The 25,014-nt window shown below is 46.7% G+C and overlaps 10 protein-coding genes across 10 annotated transcripts; 5 read left to right on the forward strand and 5 right to left on the reverse strand.

Moving 5' to 3' along the window:
* Nucleotides 1–530: 530 nt before the first annotated feature.
* Nucleotides 531–2,300, reverse strand: MCYG_00366 (conserved hypothetical protein; the record flags this gene model as incomplete). Its single annotated transcript, XM_002850216.1, has 3 exons — nt 531–1,758; nt 1,817–2,008; nt 2,074–2,300. 3 exons carry the CDS (start codon nt 2,298–2,300, stop codon nt 531–533), a joined length of 1,647 nt encoding a protein of 548 aa, XP_002850262.1.
* A 2,851-nt stretch (nt 2,301–5,151) lies between these two features.
* Nucleotides 5,152–6,492, forward strand: MCYG_00367 (class II DAHP synthetase family protein; the record flags this gene model as incomplete). Its single annotated transcript, XM_002850217.1, has 1 exon — nt 5,152–6,492. The coding sequence occupies one exon, from the start codon at nt 5,152–5,154 to the stop codon at nt 6,490–6,492; it is 1,341 nt and encodes a 446-aa protein (XP_002850263.1).
* Nucleotides 6,493–7,829: 1,337 nt separating this feature from the next.
* On the forward strand, nt 7,830–9,667 carry MCYG_00368 (C6 zinc finger domain-containing protein; the record flags this gene model as incomplete). Its single annotated transcript, XM_002850218.1, has 4 exons — nt 7,830–7,893; nt 7,960–8,147; nt 8,257–9,180; nt 9,251–9,667. 4 exons carry the CDS (start codon nt 7,830–7,832, stop codon nt 9,665–9,667), a joined length of 1,593 nt encoding a protein of 530 aa, XP_002850264.1.
* Nucleotides 9,668–13,415: 3,748 nt separating this feature from the next.
* On the forward strand, nt 13,416–15,152 carry MCYG_00369 (AMP-binding enzyme domain-containing protein; the record flags this gene model as incomplete). The annotated part of the gene is made up of 2 exons (XM_002850219.1): nt 13,416–13,655; nt 13,719–15,152. 2 exons carry the CDS (start codon nt 13,416–13,418, stop codon nt 15,150–15,152), a joined length of 1,674 nt encoding a protein of 557 aa, XP_002850265.1.
* Nucleotides 15,153–15,771: 619 nt separating this feature from the next.
* MCYG_00370 (clathrin coat assembly protein ap17) lies at nt 15,772–16,521 on the reverse strand (the record flags this gene model as incomplete). Its single annotated transcript, XM_002850220.1, has 5 exons — nt 15,772–15,873; nt 15,944–16,174; nt 16,294–16,323; nt 16,388–16,427; nt 16,487–16,521. The coding sequence occupies 5 exons, from the start codon at nt 16,519–16,521 to the stop codon at nt 15,772–15,774; spliced, it is 438 nt and encodes a 145-aa protein (XP_002850266.1).
* Nucleotides 16,522–16,942: 421 nt separating this feature from the next.
* On the reverse strand, nt 16,943–17,626 carry MCYG_00371 (conserved hypothetical protein; the record flags this gene model as incomplete). Its single annotated transcript, XM_002850221.1, has 2 exons — nt 16,943–17,017; nt 17,075–17,626. 2 exons carry the CDS (start codon nt 17,624–17,626, stop codon nt 16,943–16,945), a joined length of 627 nt encoding a protein of 208 aa, XP_002850267.1.
* A 370-nt stretch (nt 17,627–17,996) lies between these two features.
* On the reverse strand, nt 17,997–18,998 carry MCYG_00372 (diphthine synthase; the record flags this gene model as incomplete). The annotated part of the gene is made up of 3 exons (XM_002850222.1): nt 17,997–18,615; nt 18,670–18,794; nt 18,864–18,998. 3 exons carry the CDS (start codon nt 18,996–18,998, stop codon nt 17,997–17,999), a joined length of 879 nt encoding a protein of 292 aa, XP_002850268.1.
* A 1,537-nt stretch (nt 18,999–20,535) lies between these two features.
* MCYG_00373 (spt3) lies at nt 20,536–21,879 on the forward strand (the record flags this gene model as incomplete). The annotated part of the gene is made up of 3 exons (XM_002850223.1): nt 20,536–20,574; nt 20,849–20,938; nt 20,998–21,879. The coding sequence occupies 3 exons, from the start codon at nt 20,536–20,538 to the stop codon at nt 21,877–21,879; spliced, it is 1,011 nt and encodes a 336-aa protein (XP_002850269.1).
* Nucleotides 21,880–22,153: 274 nt separating this feature from the next.
* Nucleotides 22,154–23,528, reverse strand: MCYG_00374 (histidinol-phosphate aminotransferase; the record flags this gene model as incomplete). The annotated part of the gene is made up of 3 exons (XM_002850224.1): nt 22,154–23,153; nt 23,224–23,382; nt 23,446–23,528. 3 exons carry the CDS (start codon nt 23,526–23,528, stop codon nt 22,154–22,156), a joined length of 1,242 nt encoding a protein of 413 aa, XP_002850270.1.
* A 748-nt stretch (nt 23,529–24,276) lies between these two features.
* Nucleotides 24,277–24,915, forward strand: MCYG_00375 (cell wall protein PhiA; the record flags this gene model as incomplete). Its single annotated transcript, XM_002850225.1, has 2 exons — nt 24,277–24,600; nt 24,656–24,915. The coding sequence occupies 2 exons, from the start codon at nt 24,300–24,302 to the stop codon at nt 24,913–24,915; spliced, it is 561 nt and encodes a 186-aa protein (XP_002850271.1).
* Between the last annotated feature and the right edge of the window lie 99 nt (nt 24,916–25,014).

A 25,014-nucleotide genomic window follows, 5' to 3' on the forward strand; every position in this document is an offset into this window, starting at 1 on the left:
GGGTGACAATGCCTCCATCCGTTGACGTAGGATGTACAAATTGCTGGTTCATGACTTTTGGGCGATTTGGTATTATTTGAAATGAAAAAAACTACCCGCAAGACGGTAGTTACATCCACTTTATATTGGTGTGATGTAGTTGACCCGTTGTGTATATATCAGATGGAATCTTTGGACAAGGGAAGAAGTTGACTTGCCTAAAACTGAATATAAGGAACTTGAGTGCTCAAGGCTGCTCGTAAAATCAATCTCCAACATGGTTAATGTTCCATTGTTTGGTAAATTGTGCTACCAATATTCTCCTTACCGATGCTGCATGAGAGTAGCCAGCAATATACTCTTGGTTAATATCCTCTATTCGGACTCGAAAACTGTCTTTTGATGAAACAGATATGTATATGACACTAGAGTAAAATTATATACATATTTTTATTCCGTCTCTAGCATGGAGATGATTCTCTCCACGAACCAGCAACTTCATCCAGACATTAAGGTCATTCATTTTGTTTTGACGTAGTCATATAATTAATTTAATGCTTCTGGAAGCAAGGAAGCCATGCCTCCAAGGCATCGTTGAAGAGCTGTCTGGAAACAGCACCGGGCTTGAAGTAGGTTCGGAAGTCATAGACGTGCTGAGCATTGGGGATTACATATCCAAAGATCTTCTTTGGCCCGGTGGAAACGTTGCATTTCGGGATCTCCTTGGAAACCTCGATGCGAGGAGCGAAGGACTCGGTGGATAGGGGGGAAAGGGTCTTCCACGGGTCGAACTGTCCACCGCTCCAGTAGACGTTGGATGGACGCATATGCCATCCCTTGGTAGCGAGGTTGGTCTTGACTGTCTGGGGGAAGAGTGGAAGGTAGCCGCTCCTGACACCGGTTGGGAACTGGCGGTAGCAGAACTCCTGGTTCCACTGGTTGGTCTGATATCTGGAGAGGATAGCGTGCTGTGGGAAGTTGACGCCCTGGTAGTAGCCCCATTCACTGCAGTACTGCCAGATCCAGCTGATGAAGTCTGGGTCTTCGCTTGGCTTGTCGAGCTTGCACTCGAGTGGCTTGGACTTGTCGGTCTGCTTGCAGTTGGTCATGGCATTGGCATTGACCATCTCAGCGAGCGTAGGCCAGGCAGCGAATCTCTCGGCCATGGCCTTGTCTCCCAAGGTAGGGGCCCAGCCTTCAGCAGGAGCGGTCTTGTTGGTATGGGGGTCGACCTCGAGCCAGTTGCAGAACTTGCCGACCTGGCCGTCGGCCCCGGACGACTGCCATCCAGCGTAGGCAACGATCAGAGCAGCAGTGAAATCTCCGTTGCTAGCCTTATCGGCGCCCTCACCCAAGAACAGCTTCTTGATGGCTGCGGCGGTGTCTCCTCGTGAGAGTTGGCGGTCAATGTATCGGTAGGCAGCGTGGATATCCTTGGTGCAGTTACCCCATCCGTAGGCGACAAGGCCTCTGTACACTTGCTCATAGTATACTGCCATATCGATCTGGGCCTGAACAGGAGCTGAAGAAGCCCAGGAGGCATAGATGGTCTCTGGGTATCTGTCACGGGTGAAAGCAGCTCTCATGCCGGGGTACGACCCGCCAACCATGATCCAAGGAGTGGCATTTGGCCTCAAGTCATTGTTGGGGAAAGCAGCCCGCTTGAATGACTTTGCAAAGTAAGGAAGATCAGCCAGAGCCTGGTCGTTGTTGAGGTACTGGAAGTGCTCCGGTGGAGTCTTGACAGAGATTGGGAAGGGAGTTGATTCTCCATAGTATCTTATCCATTGTTAGTTATATGTTGTATATGCAAGAAAACCCGCATCAATAGACATACCTGTGCTCGAAAACAATCCCAACGCCATTGAACTTCTTGGTGAACTGTCTGAAGAAGTTGGTCTCGTTATAGAGATAGTTGTTTGCGTATCTCTGACCAGCAGCCTCACCGCAGTCGAAGACGAAGACTGGACCACCAGGCTTGTAGTCTTCTTCGTTGATCCAGAAACGATGCTTATAAGTACCACTCTTGCTGTTCTTGTGGTCAATGGGCATCTATCAACTTGTTAGCCTTGCATATCTACATCTTATACAGACAAAAGGGGCCATACGTCAAAGGTCTCTGCAACTGGGTTTGCAGACTGACTGCCAGCCATCATGGTTGCGAACTGCTCAGGGCGCAGAGCAACATCAGGATCCAAACCCATCATGGCAGCATCATGAAGGTCTCTGCTCAACTTGGAGTTGGCGAGCCCCAAAGTCGAACCCAGGCCTGCAAGGAGGGCGAGGGCAGCGCCCTGGATGAAGCATCTGGTGAACTTCATGCTGGATCAAGTTCGACAAGTCGACTCCCTTTTCTCTTCCACAGCAAGAGTCCGGGGAGGGTTGAAAAACATCTTCAAGGGAGCAGACATCCGGCTTTATATATACATGGATTTTGACGGCCTATCAACACGCTCGGGGGGGGGGGGGGGGGGGGGGGGGCGTTGATCCTCCTTCTCCCAGCTGACAGGCATTGTTATCATACCATTATTCGATATTAACAAAATACGGCATGGCTGGCCGTCCAGCCTTCGACCCTGCGACCCAGCAACTACGGAGGATATAAAATTACTGCCCTGGAGCCCCGGAAGAAAAGAAACGAAACGAAACGACCAGCTTGCCGAGGTATTCAAAGTCCGGGATTTATCCAACAAGGTTGCATCTCCTTTGCTACCCGCCACAGGGTTCAGAATTCATAGTTAAAGCTAACGATGATTATCCCAGGCATGGTCAAGGGCGAGAGCCAGACACGAAGAGAGAGCATCATAGAGCTCGTATGGACGGACGAACCCGACCAAGGCGACGTACTATGTATATGCAGCATATCAGATATCATGGCTGGAAGGTCGTACAAGTTGCTGTCCTCATGATATAGATTTGATTGCCTCCCGTGTGGCCTCCTTTTCATGTTTGCCTTTCGATAGCAAAAAGCCTTGGTTGGGCCATCCTTCGAGAATCCAATCCGCGCCCTCAGACTAACAGAAACCAAGCTTTTAGCGCAACAGCTTGAATTGCAAGGGGGAAGAAATTCGAGAAGAGGGGAGGATCCGCTGTCTCCTTTTTGAGAGCCCGAGGTCTTCTGTCCCCATCATGGAGCTTCCAGAAGCGAGCCCGCTCCATTCGACTAGGTAGGGCTGTTGGGATAACGAGTGAATAATGGAGCATAATAACTACTATACGCATGGGTCGGGGGTTATTACATGCAGCTCGGAGAGACGGACGAGAGAGAAGAAGATGAAGAGGCCCTGAGATTCGTTGCATCCGTGGATAGATACGGTTGGTTCGATAGTTATGGTGAAATCAGCATCGCGAGTTTTGCTTCCCCGCGGGGAAATATAACACTCCATCACCATGCATGCTTCGCCTGCTTCGCCAGGAATAATCCTGGTGGGAAAGGTTTGATGCTTGACCCTTGACCACTACTCTTTGGGGCCGCCAGCTCGGGCGAGATAATAGTCGAGATGCGATATTAACCAGGGGCTCGCTGAATATCCAGGCGAAAACCTTGACTTTTTGACCTGCCAGAACTCGCAATTTTACCGCTCTTTACGACAGACTATTATGCAACTATCATGCGATGCAGGCTGGGAGGAGGTGGTTGACCCCCAGAAGTTCCAAAAAACCGTCTCGTTATCATGTCTATGGAAGGCGAGTCTTCGATATTCATTGTTAAGATATCGAAGAAGCAAACATGGTGATTAGACATTTCTGCTGTGAAACAGCCATGTTCATATATGATAAAAGTGTCAAAGATGTCATATCTAAGAACTTACTGTCAGATATGACAGTAATATTCAATGCTACACCAGTGATGTAACGTTAATTCTGGAAGAGATTCACATCGAAAACATTTAACTGCCAAAGCTTGAAGAATGCCTCAGTATGTTTATACGATAAGGGCATTTTTATTCATGAGTGGATTTTATAGAATTAAACAAAATGAACACCAGAAGACCCTAGAAAGGTGACGGTTGATAATCTTCCAAGTGGCTGCCCTGTTAGCAGCACAGCCACTTGTTTTACGCCCACAGAGATAGACATTTACCAATACCCGTCTTTCTATCGTCAACTAGCTAGGTCAGCATACGAGGAGCAAAGTGCAACGTAGGGGCTTTGAGATGCCATAGCAGGGCTGTATAATGGTCTCTGGTAATTAGGATGGTATCAACACACTATTCCCTCATTCCTATGAGAGGCTCGGAAATCTCGCATGTTGAAGCATTTCTTGATGAATGGTGTAAAGCCAATGGGGAACTCTGGCCGTTGGTAGGCTTTGGGAAAAATCAGCCTTGGAATCCCGCCATCTCGTCCTTTCAATTATCAAATATCTTCTTCCATAAGCAAGAAGAGATGCGGTAAAGGCCAAATTGCGTCTGAAGGATCTCTTTCAAGATAGGATAGCCCTTCAAGCAAATGAAGCTAGCTTGCCAAAGGATTGGAGGAGCTTATCATTTCCCTCTCAATCTTTGAAGGCATCGTAGGAGCAGCAGATAACGACGAAGATGGAAGCATATACCATAATGAATAGTAGTTATAGCTCAGAGGGCAATGATATGCAACCAGATATACTATCGGGGAGAGATGGCATAGACAACTGCAGCCTCAATACTGCGAATACGTCCTTACACTCCTTCAGCATTCCCTTTCAACATACTATACCTCGGACATTATACGCTTCAATAGAAGGAATATTCCTGTCTAATATTTTGAGGATCAATTGCAGATATACGGCCTCTTTCCGAAACGCAAAAGGGTATAATTCTTCATGCAGTCTATCCAGTTTTGCCCCGATAATATGACCACGATGAAAAGGTCCATATCTGAGGGCCATGGAGGCTGGACTGTTGCCTACACGAGCTCAAATGGAGCTCTCCCTGTGGTTAAGATATTCCAGTCCATTCAAAATATCCTCAGAGGACCAAATTAACAAGTCCATGCAAGTTGACAGTGAAACGCCGTACCAGGCAATCTCCGAATTAATGGCTTGTTGAATAGTACCTAAATGGTGACTGACTTCAGGTATATAAAGCGCCAAAATGTGTGGGCAACGACCCGGCAGTATTCGTTAACCATCAAACATCAAACATCCAACTGCAGTTCACCATGATTGTGTCAACCCAGAAATCTACCATTATGTTCAACGACATCCCAGTGCCTGAGAGAGCTGCTGTTCATTCAGCCGGCTCAGACAAATCTTGGACTCCAACTTCATGGATGACCAAGAAGATTATCATCCAGGAGGTTCAATATAGGGACCCCAAGGCCCTTCATGACGTTTGTAATACGATCGCAAATTTGCCGCCTCTGATCACTCCAGAGGAAATTGAGGCTGCTCGAAGCCAGTTCGCAGCAGCAGCACTCGGAAAGGCATTTGTTCTGCAGGGGGGTGACTGCGCAGAGAGCTTCAATGATGTACGACCTCAAATCGTCAACCAGAAGGTCAGGCTTCTCGAGGAGCAGTCCCATATACTGGCCCACGGGCTGAACAGATCGGTGGCCACGGTTGGGAGAATTGCTGGTCAATATGCTAAGCCACGTTCATCTCTATGGGAAACACTTCCCGATGGAACAGAAGTCCCTACGTTCAGGGGACATAATGTCAACGGATCGGAAATATCGGAGCGCCAGCCTGACCCTCACCGACTGCTGCTTGGATACTTCCACTCCCAAGCGACTCTCAATCTTATGCGGGGACCAGATGCGCTTTCGACACCACCCATGGCTTCTTTTCCAGCGACTCCGGCTGATGGCGAAGAAGGGGCTGCAATGAGACCCAATGCGGGAACTATTTATACTTCGCACGAGGCCCTTCACCTGCCCCTCGAGAGTGCTTCAACAGAGGGTCGCTACAATACCTCCGCTGCATTTATCTGGATTGGCGAGAGGACTCGGCAGCTAGATGGCGGCCATGTCGAATACGTTCGTGGGCTTCGAAACCCCATCGGGATCAAGATCGGACCTAGCATGACAGGAGAAACCTTGGTAGAGTTGCTGGACCGCATCTGCCCCAATGCTCATGACGATGAGCATATTGGCCGCATCACCATCATTACTAGACTGGGTGCGGACAAGGTTGAGAGCGTTCTTCCTCCTCTTATCCAGGCTGTTCGCAAATCCGGCCACAGGCCCCTATGGATGTGTGATCCATGTCATGGCAACACCTGCAGTGCCAACTCGGGACACAAGACACGCCATGTTAGTCGGATCCTGCAAGAAGCAACAACGTGTTACCGAGTTCACAAGGAGAATAGCTCAACCCTTGGAGGCCTGCATCTCGAACAAACCGGAGAGTTTGTGACCGAGTGCGTTGACGGCTCTGAAATGGGCTCAGAGGAGAAACTCGGTACGAACTATCGAAGCCTATGTGATCCACGACTGTCGTATCTCCAGGGCTTGACAGTGGTTCGCGAGTTCGTGGACTTCGCGCAACACATAGATGCAAAGTATCAAACAGCCGCAGACAACGGTATCTAACCAATAGTTAGCTAGAGATAATTTTTTTTTTTGTTCTTCCCATATGTTTTCAAGCTGAGTGGAGGAAGTAATTTCTTGCCTTAATTTTGGTCAATATTATTTCTTCCAATCGCCTGTTTTTAATTCAGCAATTTGGCAATATAATCAACCTTTAGTTTAGATATTCGAAATCGAAATGAAGCCATAATAGAGGAAATTGACAGCGTCTCGTTTACTGATTTCCGTATAAGGTAGTAAATCTCCCTAGGACGGGATGAAATTAACGGTCAACCCCTGTACCCAACGAGGTAACAGGCATCGCTGGCGGTGGCGGCATCATGGAGTCTTGTCACATTAATGTATCAGACCAAAAAGAAAGGCAAACTCCATTAAGGTCTTCGGTCCGAACTTGGATCCATATTTAATCCTCCGTGTGCAGTGGTTCTTGAGGCGCCTATTTTATTCTCGAACATGTATATGTATGGAGCATAATACATATTCTTACAGTCGTCTTCGCTCTGTTGCTGTGTAGGTATGTACATACCGCCTTCCTTCCGGCAAAGCCGTGCCGCAGGGATGGCCAAATGTAACTATAGACGGGACATTCTCGCATCTTGCGTCGTGCATCATGCCATGCACTCCATACATCATATTGATGACGACATAGACACATTTTCTCCTATTCTCCTGATATGATGGGCCCATGGATCTGGCTCTGCTCGCTCTGCATATACGAGAACTTTTGATAGTACTGTCCCAGCCGCCGTCCAAGCGACCTACGAGTCATACCAGTCCTAACGTTTGATTAGTAAAGCGTGGTTTAATAGTATGATAAGCACAAGGTCATCTCAAAAATGGGCGGTAGCCTGTAGTTTGAGCAAGGCTCTTAACATACCTGGGGGCAGCAAAAACGAAATACAGGTTTGAAAAAGGAATATAGCACTCCTTAAATAGTATAATGCGAGCCATCTGCATCCCAAATCCCGACAGCTGTAGTTGTCATCTTCTCGTTCTGACGTGGTAATTAGGAGCAGGAAGAGAGAATCTCGGACCCCCAACCGAGCTCACCAACAGTTAGCATTCCTTTTCTCATAGGACAAAGAACTCCCAGTCCATCGAAGATACCTGGATCCTTGGGATGCAATAGTCTGCGTTTACGTAAGTCAGACGAACTAAAGCGGTTGAGGATAAAGGTGACTTGAGATACTGAAAGACTCGAAAGAGTCAAACCTGTATATCCAGGCGAAAGAGCTTGACTCGATTAACGAACAAGAAAAAAAAAAAGAAGTATTATCGTATCTCGACGTCCGAGCAGCTCTCCTATTCTTCTTCTTGGAATATAGTATGCACTAGAGAACATGGACTCTGCCGCTGCTGATGGCGACTTTCGATGCCACCATTGCAACAAGTCTTACCGTCGGCGTATATATGACCTTTTTCTTTCTTTCACCTAACTGCGGGGCCTAGAGAGCTAACTCCAACATCTAGGCGACCTTCGAGACCGGCACCGACGTCGTTGCATTAAGTCTGCTAACCATGAGCGTGTATCCAAGCGAAAGTCCTGCGAGACTTGTGCGCAGAAAAAGCTGCGGTGTTGCTTGACCCGCCCGGCATGTAGTCGCTGTGTTCAAACACAGACGCCATGTCACTATCCACCCACTGCTCGTGTGAACCAGGTATGTTTGCCTTTTTTTTTATGATGTACGTACGTTCGTAGGTACAAGAAGCACCTTCTGTTGAAGCAGTTGTTAATCGAGGTTCGTTCTGGTTTTCATCTCGGAGTAGGATGATAGTACCATGACAACAGAGCCTTCTTCGACCAGTGGAACTCTCGATGTCGCTGTCTCTGCCTCAAGTATGCCTTTCAGCGGTAGTCTGGCAACCTCTTCCAGTTCTCATGATAGTAGCAGTGTAGCAGCGTTCCAGTGGAGCCCAGAGGCCGGTAACGTGGATGTCATGCTTCAGAATATCAGCGATGGAGCACTTCCTGCCCTCGACCTGTCAACTTCCCTAGGTTGGAACGAGAATTTCCTCGCTGGAGACTATCCCACGGAGATTCCTAGCGAACTGTTCTCGCTTTTTGCTCAATCACAAGGCCAACCGCATCTATCGAAGATGCCTGCCCCTCTTATGCCTGGTCCGGGTGAACCTCTCGCTCTTTCACAAGCACCTCCGGTGCCTCCGTTATCAGGTGCTTCTTCGTCCATAGGGTTATCACCTAATGGTGATTTCAGCTGTGACGATGACTTCTTTGCGAACAATTTCCTCCCGGGCTATGATCAGGCCGCTGATAATACCACGGAATTGTTCGAGGAGCTTTTCCAGAGAGTTCGCGATTATCCGAAAAAAATTCTTCAGCGAGACTTTTGGTCACCTTTTATTCACCATCGTCTCTATCGATGTGCACAGGGTGGTATGGCCGAGCCGTTGGGTATTGCACTAGCTTGTGCTTCAGCATACGACAGCTCAGTGGAGTCCAGCTCGAGCTTCATTGACTCCTTGATAAATACCCAGCGAGAGAAGCTGATCCGAGAGTTCCACTTGTATGTGGATCAGCCGGAGACATGCCTGGCTGCACTCCACGCCGTTAGCGTCTATCAGATCCTCAGCTCCTTGGATGATTTCAGTACTCCGGCTCCTGATGAAGTTGAGAAGCGGCGAAAGGGATCAGGTCTTGCGCCTGAGTGGCATATTTCCTTTTTATTAAAGGTACATTCAGCATGCTCTTATCATTTGCAAGTCAACTCCCTTCTGCTTACAAAGGCTCACGCTGATTTAGATGACTCGTCGACTCTGTACTCTGTATAAACAAGCCGTTACAGCGGATACCGAGACAGATTGGATCCGGTGGAGGTTTGCTGAATCGCTGCGGCGGTGTATCTTCTTTGTCAACTTAATCAATGTTCTAGCAGCAAGATGTCGCAGATTTCACTTCGATTATTTTGAACCTTTAGATGATGCTCTGATCCTCCAGATGCCTCTCCCGGTCACAGAACAGACGTGGAGGGCAGGGAACGAGAAGCAATGGCAAATATGCCGGGAAGATACCCGACTTGTACGTCCAGCCCCCACGCTGCAAAAGCTCATGGAGATAGATGGTGCAGGCCAGCTGGATCGATCTACTCTTACACCACTGACCAGAATCATCCTGGCTTGTGCAAGGGTCAATCTAGAGGCCGATTGGAGAGACGAATAGCTATTTGGAGGATTGATATCCCTATCCCTATCCCTTCGTTTATTTCTTCCATCTTATACCTTTTTGGTTTCCACTATTCTTCTGTAGTAATGACGTTCAACTTGCATCTGTGATATGAACCCAAGGAAACTATACACACTGATATGCCCGTCATGTTAGCATTGACTGCACTCATATATGTCCTTGATAAAAACTTCCATTTTTTATAGTTATTAAATCAAACTGTGATGACCCAGATACGCGAGCTCTTACACGCAACAGCTAGCACCAGACAAACCAAGTATTAGGCCCAGGCCATCATAGTAAATCTAACCGTTCAAACAATATCCACGCAGGGCCATGCAGTTAGTGTCCATTGAGAAAGAATATCTAGTTCCCGGCCTCCCGGTTCTGATGAATTGGTATCAATTCGTGTTGGGTGGAACCGTTATCGATGCAAGGCCTGAGTTGGCACGAGTAAGAGTACGGCAAAAGAGAGATAAGGACACCGGATCAAAAGGGGGATTCGGCCCGGGCTTAGTTTAATCGACAATCGACATGGCTGGCAGCTGAGTTGTCAGTTCACAATGAATCGCTTTTGATCTGCTCTTTTTTTTCTTTTCTTCTCGGAGTTGAAGTTGATATCACGTGATCTCATATTCGGAGGAAGTTGGAGTCTTTTTTTGACAGCAAAAGTTCAAGCATCGAATATCAAACCAAGCAAAAAGACATGAAGAAGATGATTACCGATGGCGAGACGAAAGAAAGTATCATATATATACTAAAAATGTTTGCAGTTCAAGTCAGCATTCAGCCTAGAATACATGGCATATAAATACCATCTATTGATCTCATCTCAACCTCCTTGAGTGAGGACCCTTTTCAAGAGCTCGATATTGCACTAATATTCACAGAGAAGCAGAGTGAGGAATCTGTCTCGAGAAATTTACGTCACCTTCTCAGAGTTTACGGGTTTAACCCCTGATACTGGCAAGGTCATGAATTCCACGGTCTATCCTAAACAGTTTTGGGCTTAATCAGGTACAATCTCGTCGAAGCTCTACTGTCTCCAAGTCAAGCGACTACAAGACCCTCTCAGCAACAGAAAATTCTTCGTATATTGTTGGCATAGTGAGGTACTAGGGAGATGATGTCGCTTCGCGAATGCCCAGGCAGCGGCCGTTTGGCATTCCTCCGTACCCCTGCGAACCGAACCACACTATGTTACATAGATATACCCTATGTCTGATTATCTACTTGATAAAGATATGCTGCCGAAATACCATATATCTGCCTAAGGAAGATCAAAATATACCAGTTCTCACCATACGTCAGAATATTCGTCTGCCCTGCTAGTGAACCTATCTAATAGCATGCAGACTAGCTGAAGAATTAGCTCAAACCCTGGCACAGGGATTTGAGATTAAACACGCTTATGACAACCCCCCGTTGGCAGTCCGTTTATCCCGCATTATTAGACGGGAAACGGCTACGGTATTTTCCTCTATTTTTTTTATCCGCGGAACTAACTAAACCACGCTAATATTTTCATTAAAGAAGACATCACCATTTGGGTTGTCAGTGTAGCGTTTGAGAGCTTTACCAAAAGTCTGGATGCTTCGGTTACCCTTAACTGTTACAAGGAACAAGACCTCTGTTGCAAATACCAAGCCGCGGAAAATACCTAGTATCATTCTGATAAAACCATAATTATCTACGAAGGGCATAGAGCATTTTCGAAAGGGCTAAACCGGAAATATATCTATAATTTAAGGGTTTGGTTTTACTTGTGCCAGAGGCAAGCCTACTTCTTACCTATCCATCAAAACATGTGAATAATACGAAAATCTAGAAATGCCGGCTAATTATACAGTAGCTTCTAAGAACCCTCTCTTGGATGTGTCGTTGCGAATCTATCGATGTCGAGGTCTTCCGAAATGATAAGCTCATGAACATGAATCACTCCGAAGATGCCGTGGATAAATCTGGGACAAGGAAGCAAGTACCTCGGAGTTCGTCCAAGCGTGCATACTTAGCAAGAGAGTATCGAATAATAGTGGCATGATCCGCCGTGCCTAGGTTCGGAAAAAGAACTCAACTAAAGAGTGAAGAAAGGGGGAAGGGTGGTATGGGGTTTTCTGGGATAGATTTTGCATTTAATCTCTTCTAGTCTCGCCTACGTTTTCATTGGGGTGAAACGGCGGAAGCTGTTCTATTTCTTCTAAATTTGGCATTTTGCTATCCCTCTAATTGTGAACGGGCTCAATTCCATGGAATATAATGGTGATTTTCACCCATGGCGGCAACCGCTGACCATCGATATGCACTAATACGAATGTGATGGACTGGTGTGGAGCGAATATTTTCTATACAAGCTGTGAGATAATAATCGCGAAATCTCAGTAAATTATTAGATACAATAACATATTGTAATGCGGTGCATGACGCAGCAAATGGATATATTCTAGATGAGACTACGTAAAGCGCGGTCGGATATCCCGTCGAATGAAGAGCGTCAGTCCAAAAAATTAGCCGACGTTCAGGGGCTCCCATTATTGCACGTCATTTATCCAACAGCTAGGCTGTTACTAGGGTTGCCTTTAGACATGGCCATCAGTATATATAGCCAACAACTGCCTCAAAAACGTATCTATAGTCAGATTAAACTCCGGCATATTGGTTTCTTAGAGGTCAGACGGAGAGAATGGTATTGAACAATACCCAAAATAAGATAAATCGACAGAGAAATGATGTGACCCCAAAACCCTTACAATCTGCAGGGAAAATGACATCGATTTCGGAACAGCATGGTGAAGGAATGATTGGGTAGGGAACATAACTATTTATGTATACTCGGTCATAGAGGCTCCTCCGAACTCCGGATGAGAATAGAATTTTCACGGCAGGATTCCGGGCTGCCCAAGGGCTCTTCCAGGCCCTTACTTGATGTGTAGGCTCAAGGGTCTGCATTTTTGGTCGGTTAGCCGTGTCTATAGAGCTCCGTTCAAATACAAAATCACGCAAGCGCACTCAGATTTTGCGAAGGGGAACTCCTCCGGCATCGCCAAGTGCAGAATCTCTCTAGTTCCACAGGAAGTGGTCTGTGGCGGAGTGAGTTTAGCTGTCGTGTAGAGGAGTTACCCTTCCTACCCAGTCCAGGCGCTTAAATACCATCTTTCCATGGTATAATAACATCGTTACTACTGCTATTGCTCAAATCCAAGGACAGCACCATGGTTTGAGACAGGGGGTAAGCATGTATCCGAGTAGAGGGTGCACATAGCTGTCTGTATGTCCGATAGTAGGTCGACTACCTCCCTAGGTGGAATATCATCCTTCGTAAAACTAGAATCCTTCAACACAGCCAACTTCTTCCTTACAAGGTCAGATCTCCGGATACATCCATCACAGCATACACAATCCACCATTTACGTAGGCAGAAGTGAGAAACCACTGGTCGTTAAACACAAACATCAATTTTGGGACTTTGGATGTATGTTCGGACTTGTCTTGCCCTAGCATAGTACGGAGTCATTTTCATCGCAGCACCGGATTGGAGACGCAAAGAATGTGATGCTTGCTAGTTGGAAGAACACATTATAAATATCTGTCGTTGCCAGCACCAACTGTTAGCTGATCATCAACAACAACATACAATAGTAATAAAAGCAAAGAAGAGAGCTTACCGAACATATCTTGTTCTATATTCTTTGATATTCAATATCTCACACCTTATAATCAAAAAAACGTTCAGACCCATCCAGCCAAAATGATCTTTGACTCCAAGCTTGAGCTCCCTGCTATCCCACAGTCCGACGTATTTAGTTACATTTTCCGTCATGGTCGCAGAGCATACCCGTCTAGCCGTGTGCTATACCGCGTCGACGGCAAGGGGGATACTTTGACGTTGGGGGAGCTCGAACGAAAAAGCAAGCAATTTGCGCACGCCCTTCGAAAGGAGTACGATATTATGCCTGGTGATGTTGTGAGCATCCTGGCTAAGGATCGGGTATGATTCTTTATGTCCTTAGTTATGTGGGAATCGTTCTAACAAAAGGCGCGCAAATTATAGATCGAGTACCCGATAGCCTATTACGGGGCCATAGCCACCGGCGCAACAATTGCATTGATTCCAATTCAAAAAGAAATGTCGGAAACTGATGTCGCGGCCAGGCTCGACCAGGCGAGAGCAAAGCTCCTGATCACCGATTCAGAGGTTCTTTTCCTGGCTGAGGTAGCATCAGTGCTGGCTGGTGTGGTTCCTTTGATGACAATGGACGCAAACCAGGAAGGGTGGACATGCATGGACGATCTGATAAAGAATGGAGACCCAGATGCCAACATCTTTGAGCTTACCACCGAAAAGGAGGCAGACGAACACGAAGCCTTCATCAACCGAACCAGTGGTTCCACAGGAACTATGAAATCCGTTATCACGAGCGCTGCTCATTTTATTGCCACAATGGAAGCCACGAAGCGAACAATTCCAGATAGCATAGACCCGGAGAATGACGTCTGGTTATCACCCTTGTCACTTGGTTTCTTTATCAACGCTAAATTGAACATGGGATTGAACATCCTACTGGGTATCCCAGTGGTTCTCACGCAAGGCAGCCTTGATGAATCTAACATAGGGGTCATCGAGCGTCATCGTATTAGTTTCCTTTTCATCACCCCTCCGCTTGCTGCCAGGCTAGCTCGTTGTGACGTTAGCGGTGTGGACGTGAGCAGTATCAAGTGGATGTTGACTGCGGGAGCACCTATCCATGAAAATCTGCGCCGTACCGTTTCAAACAACTTTGGAGGTGTCCATTTGACACTTGAATGGGCGACATCAGAAACTATGCTGCTTGCGATCCAGATGGATGAGTCGACCAAAAAACCCGGCTCCAGCGGAACTCTGGCAAACGGAATACAGGCCAAGGTCATCAACACGGAGACTGGTGCAGAGTGTGGTGTAGGCGAAGAAGGAGAGATTCTAGTCCGCAACAAGCTTGCGAAGTACAAGGGCTACAAAGACAACGAGGCAGCGAACCAAGACTTTGATAGCGAGGGCTGGTTCCACACCAAAGATTACGGCTATCTCGATGAGAACTGCAACGTCTATATCATTGACCGCATCAAGGAGCTTCTCAAGGTTGGTGAAGGCTACGGATCTCATGTCTCAGCTAGCGAGCTCGAATCAGTTGTGTTTGAACATCCAGCCGTGGCCAGTGTCGTGGTGGTGGGCACCCGCAACATTGACACCCAGATGGACGAGCCATCAGCATTTGTCATTTTGAAACCGGAATATGCCAACAATAGCAAGGTAGCGCAACAGAGAGTCGAGCAGTTTGCTGCACAGAAGTTGACCGGCCTGAGACGACTCACCGGGGGGATCCACTGGCTTTCAAGCTATCCAACAACTGGGTTCAAGGTCGACCGCAAGAAGCTGAAAGCCATGGTGCCCAAGAAGCAAAAGCCTATGGCAACTGGACTATTTGTGCCTCCAGTCTTAGCCAACTAAGCCCAATCGGCCCATTCCCTATGGAACAAACTGACGCTTTTCCTCTTTTCTTGGATTCCTTAGAATGCACCAGATGCTATTCCTTTTTTCCCTTTTCCACTAAGCTTTATCGTTTTTGTTGTTCGTTGATAAACCAACAGGACTGTATCTAGTCACAGTACCTTATAATAGATAATAATAGATCTCCTTGAACTTTGATACTTCATGCTTTGGTTCTTCTTGTTGTTTTTGTGAGGTTGAAATAGAAGTGATTATATAATAACTTTGTTGTCGGGTTTGTTTAATTCCGGATGACAAGGAAATTGGAAATGGATATGGATGTTACGGATGCACATCTACAGAGCTTTACGCAAAGAACTTGCATGTAGCTACTTATGGTGGGCCAGAATCATCTTGTTATGCCTGCCTATACGTTTTTAAATTTTTATTTTGAGGTAGATCATGTATCAGGGGTTGATGTTAACGGATATTCGACGAGCACATGCTCGTCAAGGCGACATGCAACCTCTGGACAATATATTAGAGCTCTTGGTCTATGTAAATCCGTCGAGGGGTGTCGAGCTATTATAAGTCCCTGGTACCAGGAAAAAGGCGCGTACTAAGGAGTAATTCTAGATAATCATTCAAGTTTATCCAGATGCTCCAATCTCGTCAACACAACTTGCTTACTTGTCTCTTGTATTTCACCAGCAAGAAACACTTCGTCAAGAATTGCGTAAACCTATAAGATGCGTAATGCAGATTAGTAACTTGGTCGGACAGGGCTTTTCACAGTTCCAGCAATTAAATACCTTGTAAAAATTAAAGACGAGATCCAACTCGCAAACATTGCCGAAAAATTGATCAAGAACCTCCACAAAGAAATGTATGGCCTCAAGGTATGCTAGTTCATTATCGTTCGCATCGACACAAACACAAAAGAACAACCCCGCATATCGTCTGTAAACTATCTTGGTGCTTCGCTTAAACTCCACGAAGTTCGATTGATATTTTTGATCCCGCGGGGCAACAAGGCGATGTACCTGGGTCGAAGGTGGTCCAGTGTCAGGAATTTGGGCGTAACAACGTATAAAAAGGCATAAGGAAGTGATAAGGATCGGTAAATAGCTCCAAGGGAGTAGTTATGGAGAGCAGCTCATACCTCGCCCTTTAATCTCACTTTCTCGTCATCCTGTAGAGCCCACGCGTTAGGGTCCAACCAAATAAGTATGTTTTCAAGAGCCCCAAATACTTACATTATAAGGCGCATACCACTTTGCCAGGCGTGTTTTACCTCTTAGAAAGCTCGTTAGCCATTCTCCTGAAATGCACGGTATGACAATAAATAAGCTTACTGCCGGTTCTGGACGATGATAAATGAGAGAACCATGCCGTCACAAGCTGCATATATAAATCTTAGGCACTATCACATCCCGGAATAGACTGGCCGAGCGTCGATGCCCTCACGATGTTATGCTCCGCACTGCACCTCGGGAGCTCTTCATGATTTCTCTTTTGGCGAAGTCGGAGCCAAGACGCTTATCTCTTGATTACGTAATTATTACCTAAGTTAACTACACGTGATCAATATAAACAATACAGAGCAACAGCTTCTTCTATTTACTCCCCAGCGGTACTCACGTTCGGATGAATGTTTTATATTGTCCTTGATGTGATGTATGGGGACTATAGGTGGGATGCTGGGTGGAATTTTGACGATGTACGTCTGAACATTCCGAGCACATTGACATATCAAGCCCAGAAAGTTCTCTCTAAGCACACAATCTCAAACGTTGCCGGCATCAAGGAGTTTAATTTTTGGCCCTTGTAGGAAGATTAAGCCTGGGCTTCGGCGGTACAGTGGGTGGTTTAACAGATCGAGTAAGCTGGCAGGAATATCAGCAACCATAAAAGTGAAATGTAAGAAGTTTATAACCACGTACAGGTGGGCCGCTTTTATCATTAATTTCTTCCACCTCGTCGTCACTGCTTTCAATATGTTCTAACTCTTCCTCCGTGGCTGCAGAAAATCTTTCCGGGTCCCCGTTATACACTATCCACCATCCAATCTTCTCGCCAGGACCCAGAACATCCCGCAAAGTCGAAAACGTTGCCAATGCCTCCGAGGATAGCCCAGGGCCTTTACTAATGAATTCTTCCAGGTCAAGGCTTAGAAATGAAGTGAATTGTGGTGCAGAACTATCTCCAATTGGAACCACCTTCGCGCAAACAAACGCATACGGCTGGCAGAGGGTGGAAGTCCTGGTGTCGTCTGGATCATATTGCTCTATCAGTGCAAGGTCCGGGAGATGAGCCGGTATACTGGGATCGATTCGCTCAAACGATTTTAATACTTCTCCAGCCGTGCGTGGCTCTTGGATATAGTCCGATGCGGCGTCTAGAAGGTCGTTTATCACGATATGTGGGCGAATTCCAGGTGCAGCTAGTGTGCCAACCCTCGACCAGCGAAATCCGTAAACAATATACACTACCATGCTTGGACGGAGCTCTCGGGGGATCCGCTAGAGGTAAGTGAAGAAGAATGAGCATATTGAGTATGCGTAACCTAACATTGGGGATTTAATTGCGAGGGGCCCTTAAATATTTCCCCTCCAGCCACCAGCCCTCAATCATATCCATGCACAAAGGAGCGAGAATGAAAAACGGGCAACGACAGCCGATAGGCAGATACTTGCGACACATGTAATTGGGAAGCCTGGAGCGCGGGTTGCTTACCCCCGAGTAAGTGTCACGTGGCTTACGATTTTAACTGTAGCTTCAGGGGCTTTGTTGATAGCTCACTGACTTCTTTCTGGGGATTGATTGACGTCTACAACTGGCAGAGTTTTGGGGATCGACCTGAAGTTATGGTTTAGCTTCGTAATGTCTCTTCCAAATATCATCAAATGTGGCAGTGTTAACTGCAAAACGGCGAACATAGTCCCGCTCTAGCTCGTGGGTTTTTTTACCCAGAAGGACCAAAGAATGAAGGGGTTTCCCCATATCAATCTTGCTCAGTTCTTCGAGGGTGCCGACAGCGAGCTGTTGATCTACCGCACCAACCCTAGCAGCACCTATGGCTAAGCTCTCTGGTCCACAGATGCCTTCCTGTCTCTCGGCTTCGGTCTCAAGCATTTGTGCCGCACATTGCGCAACTGTCATATATCTCGGAGGCTCGTATATTTTTCTCCCTCTGGCCATGTTTTCCAGCGATTGTTCTTTCACTTTAATGTCCAAGAGAACAAGGGTGTGCAGGCCATGTTCGGCATTCTGCTTGATTCGATCGTAATAGGAAGATGGCTTCCAGGTGTCGGTAAAGAAAACCATGCTAACTGTTTGCCCAAAGCTATAAAGCTGCAGACCTGTGCAGCCGATGGCGGACATTATAGAGGCGTTCGGAATGTTTCTCATTTCAATTCCTAGCTCACGGGCACGGAGGACAAGGTCGGTATGGGTGGTAGCGCTATTGACAAGAACCAGCGTACTGTCAATTGAAAGTCAAGGCCGAATATAGACCAAGTTACGAAATCACACGTACCCGAACGGATCGCCAACCACGAGGAAGGCAACATCTACTTTGTCAGCATTATGCAGGATTTCATCACTGCTAGTCTCGACCATCTCGCGATCCGCTACTATCACTGGTCTTCCATAAAGCTCTTCCTGAAGACGACCGGATTAGTATCTCTTTTTTAGGGCCGTACGGTGGGGGTTTGGCGGGACAGCGCATACCAGTTTAGATGTATCGACGAGTAAGATGCTTGTGTATGCCTCGAGATAGACTCGTTCGGCATTTTTAACTATTTCTAGGCCTTTGACAGTAATGTCAGTCTCGTCAGCGAGACCAAGTCCCACGAGGTAAAGCATGCTTTATATTTGGACAGTTCAATTGCTCCTTTGGTGGTTTATCTCGATCTCTATCTTTTTTTTTTTATCGAGAAGCGGCGGGATGCTTAGTCTTGGCATTATGCATCCGCGCCAAGCTTTTCATTACTATTCTTATTTTTAAAACACAGTCTTTACTTATGTTGATTTTACAGGGCGAAGTTCAATTTAATACGATTCAGTTCTTCATTGACATGAGATAGATTCTAATGTGCCCCGGTCTGCCTTTATGGGTCGTATCCAACATCAAAACCGCCGCACCACTGGCAGGAGACTAACACCTTTGAACAGCGATCACTTATTGTAAGAGAGAGCACTGGGGTGAAGGTATTTAATATTGTTATGTGAGTATGAGGCTGAATGTTGTATTCGCAAGAGGGTGTGAGGCGGGAGATGCCTAAGAGCTTGCAAGCGAGTGTCACTCTCACTTATATGGATGAACCTTATAAAAGTCCCCCGGGTCTAGTCAACTGGATAATGTGTGCCATTACTTCCTCCGTAGCAGGTCCTTCCTTAGGAAGGTGTTTTAATTCATCTCCTCTCCGAGTATTTGGCACTATCTGGGCTGCTTTGACGCACCAAGCCATATACGTTTTTTCCCTCGATGGTTTCTAGTTTTGTGTATTCGATAGTGAATTCCTCTTGAGTAAAGTTGCAATTTTCTTTAAGAGAGAAAGCTCCTATAACTCGAGTAACTGTCGTTTAGCTCAAGTCCAAGCTCTCTTTTAATCTGTTTCTAACAATCTGTAGCTTTTGAAAGACTGATGTCTATTGCTGGTCAAGCGTCGCAAGGTCGATATGGCATTCCACGAGGATCTTCTGGCTTAGGGCATGAAGAAGGCTCTTATGATAATCCAAGTCCTACCGTGAGTGTTTAAATCTTCTGTCTAAGGGTACTCTAAGATTGAAGATCCAATATAAATAGATTGCGATATATTTGATGCGGTACTAACAACTCTAGAGTACTCTTGTCTCTAGTTCCTCTGCTAACTGCGAGGTGGAATCAAGAATATTTGTGTCAAAGTAGAGGTAGCTTAAAGATCCTCTATGGGATTTTGGTACTTATATGATAAAATATGAGGCATACAGTAGGAAGTGAAGAGTGAGGAGTGAAGACGGGTAAACGAGTGAAGGGGAAAGTTAGGTAATACTTTATATATTCATCAAGGCGATGAGTCATTTTTAGGGGTCAAGATAGATATGAAATTGGTATTTGATCTCAACCCATGGTTCAGCCGTGATTGTCGAGATATTCAAGTTGACAGCGCTTGAAAAGTCAGATACAGGTTTGAGCTTACCTAATCATCTATCTAGTACATTCTTGGACTAGTTAGTCATGCTGACTAAGCTCTGACATAGCTGCAAAGTGTCAACCCTTACTTCTCTTGTCATCTCTCTTGTCCAAGCCCAACAAGCTATTTTATCCATTTTTCAACATCTATCAAGTCATTTAAAATTTTACTCATCAGATCTTATTATATTTTAATAGTATATTGCTTAAGAAGGATCTTCATTCAATATGGAGCGATCACCAAAATACCGGCAGGAAATCCAACAGGTCAGTCTATCCCATTTTGCGCATGTCATATCATAAGGCGTCTCGACAGGCAGTTGGATCGTGAAATATCCGAGTAAACCGGCTGGCCCAGCTAATGGTAATCTATCTACTATATATATGAGAAGTCAGGGTTCTCAGAGCATATATACCCTTGCTTAAGGGCTCTGCTTAGCTGATGCGATATCGCTATGTTCACCGGATATACCCTGAGAGATTCACATTATACCTGAATGAACATTTTTAATAAGTTGAATTATGCTAACTATATCCATAGATGATGTTCGTGTCGGGTGAGTCTGCGGAGGCATCTGTAGAAACAACCACCTTGATCGAAGAAATAGTACGGCAGCAAGTCATAGAAATGGTTTGTCTGCCTACCACCGACATTAAACCGTGGCTTTATGTCTTACTGACGGTGACTAGCTTTCACGGAGCACCACGTTAGCTGCCCGGCGGGGTGTAAGATCAATATCAACAGATGATTTATTTTTTTTAATACGGCACGACAAAGCCAAAGTTTCCCGTCTGAAGACTTTCCTCTCTTGGAAGGATGTTCGGAAGAATGTGAAAGACTCCGATGATAAAGGCGGTGCAGATACTGCAGACTTTGGGGCTGGGGATGACGCCCTTGTAGGTGCCGGCGTTGCAGGGCCTCAAGAGATTGCAGCCAAACCAAAAAATAAAAGAGCCAAAATCGGCCTCCCCTGGGATCTGAACAGCTTATATTCAATCCAAGTGCCGGAAAGGGAAGATGAAGAAGACGAGGAGGAAGAGGAACAGAATTACGCTACACTTCAACGACTCGCTACCGCAGACGAACGTACCAAGAACATGACTCGTGAAGAATACGTCTTTTGGTCTGATTGTCGGCAGGCATCATTTACGTTCCGAAAAGCCAAACGGTTCCGAGAGTGGGCAGGATTTGGCATTGTCACAGATTTCAAGCCAAACGATGATATCGTTGATATCCTCGGCTTTCTTACCTTTGAGATCGTTCAGACATTAACAGAGGAAGCCCTGAAGGTCAAGGAGCAGGAAGACCGTGGCAAGAAGGGGCTCGGGGCATCTGAGGATGGATCCGGAGAGAAAAAGAAGCGGAAAAGGGAGACTGGGTTGTTTGATCCTCCAGAGGAAGGACGGACGCCGATCGAAGCAAGACATGTCCATGAGGCATATAGGAAACTTCAGGCTACACCTAGCAAAGCCGTTGCAATGTTTCTACACGGTGGACGCGCTCCTGTTCGGACGCCTCTACGTCTGGTAGGTCCCCCTTTTGATTTCCCTTCATTAACAGAGTATTGCTAACAAGTAAATAGATATAGAGGTGTGAAGGTATACCTGCATTATTGAGAGGGTGTTGGACTGAGTTACTTACATTCATGGTGTCATTGGATATTTTTCCCTTTCATTTTGTCTTTGGGCGGGTTTACATGCTCAAACTTATGTTCAAGAATTCAACTATTATGCGGGGACTCGCAAGGTGTTGGGGGGGACATTCACATTTTAAACAACATTATCATAGCTATTGCTCATAGAAACAAGTTTTATTGTCATAACTAAGAGGGTCTTCTATTCGCCTTCATTTAGCAAGAGTGTCCGCCAAAACCGCCCTCAGAACTGACAGGAACCGCGTTACTTCGGTCTCTGTCCCCACAGTGATCCTTAGACATCCCTCGCAGCCGTGTTCCTTACCCCTAAACCGTACAACGACTCCCTTATTCTCGGCCAGGATGTGATATACATCTTGGGCGACCTTGTTGCTAGGCTTCCCACCATCTCCCGACGGCTTGTCTAGCATCTCTACAAGGAGAAAGTTTGAGTCGGTACCGCCCAGGAATCGACCAACACCCGGGATCTTAGGCAGCTCTTCTAGAATCCTCGTGCGCTGGGCCAGCAGTTTCTCCCTGTTCTCGCGCATCAGAGCTAGGTTCTCTGAGGAAAGCCCAGCGATCGCAAGGGACTTGGTAGGCGTAGATATGCTATAGGGAGCTTTCATGCTGTTCAACAAGAGGGCTATCTCTGGACTTGTGAACGTAGCCCCTAACCGTATACCTGCCAGACCAAAGGCCTTGCTTAAAGTCTGCATTACAGCGAGGTTGGGCCACTCGGTCACCCATTCCGCCAGACTAGAACCCTCAGGCGCAAAATCGATATAAGCCTCGTCAACGATGACTACTCCATTCCATGTCTCGTGCTCGAGGACCTTTTGTATCTCCTCTTTCTTGATCAGGTTACCGGTTGGGTTCCCCGGAGAACAGATATAGACGATCTTGATCGAGGGGTCGGCGGACAGGGCTTCGTTAATGGCCTCCGGACGGAGCTGGAAACCCCGTTCGACGTCCAGCGGCACCCTGACGACTTCTACGTCGTTAACCTGCGCAGAGACGGCATACATCCCATACGTAGGCGGACATGTCAGGATCTTGTCCCTTCCAGGGGTGCAGAAGCATCGAAGTAGGGCATCGATCGACTCATCCGAACCCACGCCGACGAAGACGTTCTCTGGCTTCAGCTCCTTCTGCGTATGAACCCGGGTATTGCGCAGGTTGCAGAAGAGCTGCTTGAGTTCTACCTGATGCCTAGCAGGGTCGTATTTTAGTCAGAAAACGCATGCACTCTTACTGTGGAGACGGAAGTCGTTGCTCTTACGGGTCAGGGTATCTGTGCAAGCCCAAGAAATCGATATCGCCAGGGCTCGAGCCGTCTTCGGTGTCTGCGGACTTCTTGATGGTCTCTAGAGTAAGACTAGGCCCGTATGCGTTTTCGTTGGCGTCGAGAAGGACGTTTGTGCCGTCGTCCTTGTAGTCACTGGCTCAGTGAGCTTCGCTTATTGTCTAGTTAATAGTGTGTTTGACGAAGGAATAGACCTACTCTCTCGCACAGCGGTACGGCTGCAGTTGAAGGATGTTAGGTCTCGCGCACTTGGATAGGTCGAAGGGAGATGTTCTCGCCATGTCGCCGTCTTCTACTGCCGGTGAGGGAGAAGCCAAAGGTTGATGATGATGGTTTGCTTTCCTCCAGCTGTTTTCACAATCGAAGAGTCAACTATTTTAAGCTTTATTATAGTTACGGTATTAAGTCAATTTCACATCTTTCAAGAAGTGAATTATATTATCTCGCTTGTTGGGATCAGCTATAATCTTATGGCTAGTTTATAGATAGACTTGAGTCATGCTATGGAGCCTTTTATAGGAGATGAACCGAGGTATACGGAAGACATCTACACCTCTGTATAACTGCGCAGGGTTTTCTCAGTGAATGGCAGTGATGGTTATATGACATCTTCCAGCTCGGGACCTTGAGAGCTACATTGTACGATGTAACTATGCAAGGTGGCTAGTATTGCTTTTGCCTCTTGGCCCTCCCTCGAACCACGATTCAGCCAGAGGGGTGAAATGGTTTCTCAAGAAAACCAGCCGCAGAAGCCGAGTTCATTCGCCCAGCTCGCCGCTTCGTTTATATGCTGATTCTCATAGGCACAGCCATCTCTCCCAGGGTTTCACCTGCAAGAGGCGTAAAGAGAGCGGAGCTGAATATGGCGTGGGTGTACCCCAAATGTAAGACATTTTTTTTCCCAGAGACAAATCGATCTCGTAGAAAGATATAAGAAGGCCGTATCCTAGGTAGTTAGCTGTCAATCTCTGTACTTTCCTCACAGTCACTCACGATACCCTTCACTGTAATACTCCCCCAATTATCTCTTCAATTGATAAACCACCAGGACCATGAAGTTCCTAGCTGCCATCTCCGCCTCTCTGGCCCTTGCCGGGTCTGCTACCGCCTCTCCGTCGCCCAAGACCTTCGGCATCATGTCTCTGCGCTCTGCCAGCCCAATCCATTTCGGCCGTGTCGATGCCTCCCAGAGCAACATCTTCCTCAACTATGGGGACCAGGGTGCCATCTGCCGGGTCAAGCCAGGCGGCCAGAAGCCTAGCGATGCCATCTTCTATCTCAAGGATAGCATCCTCTACCTCTATACCGGATCAAACCCGACACAAAAGGTCTTCCTCGACCGTTCTGGCTTCGGTATGTTCTCCATCATCGAATGGGTTACTATAAACAAGTTACTAAACATTCATAGGACAAGGGAAGATGGGATACTTGACCGGCGATGGCCCCCTTCCACCACGCTTCGAGGTCGAGGGCTGGACCATCGACCAATCTGGCAACCTCAGCTTCAAGGGCAAAGGCTTGCTCGCCTGCCCAAGCTCTGATCCTCACATCACTTTCTGGACCGTCTGGGTTGATGCTGGTATAATTAACCCAGGCGGAAACAAGGGCTGCCTGGGCTTCTCTGCTCGCACTATACCGACAAAGCCTGTCCCTTGCAAGTACAGCTAGAAAAAGTCATGAGATGAACGATTTTTTCTTTTTATGGCTGAATGAAATGAGATAGAAGAGAAGATGCCCTTGGATGACGGTTCATTCAGCAGTTGTTCC

This window comes from Microsporum canis, genomic scaffold (assembly GCF_000151145.1).
Source record: "Microsporum canis CBS 113480 supercont1.1 genomic scaffold, whole genome shotgun sequence".
Lineage (NCBI taxonomy): Eukaryota > Fungi > Ascomycota > Eurotiomycetes > Onygenales > Arthrodermataceae > Microsporum > Microsporum canis.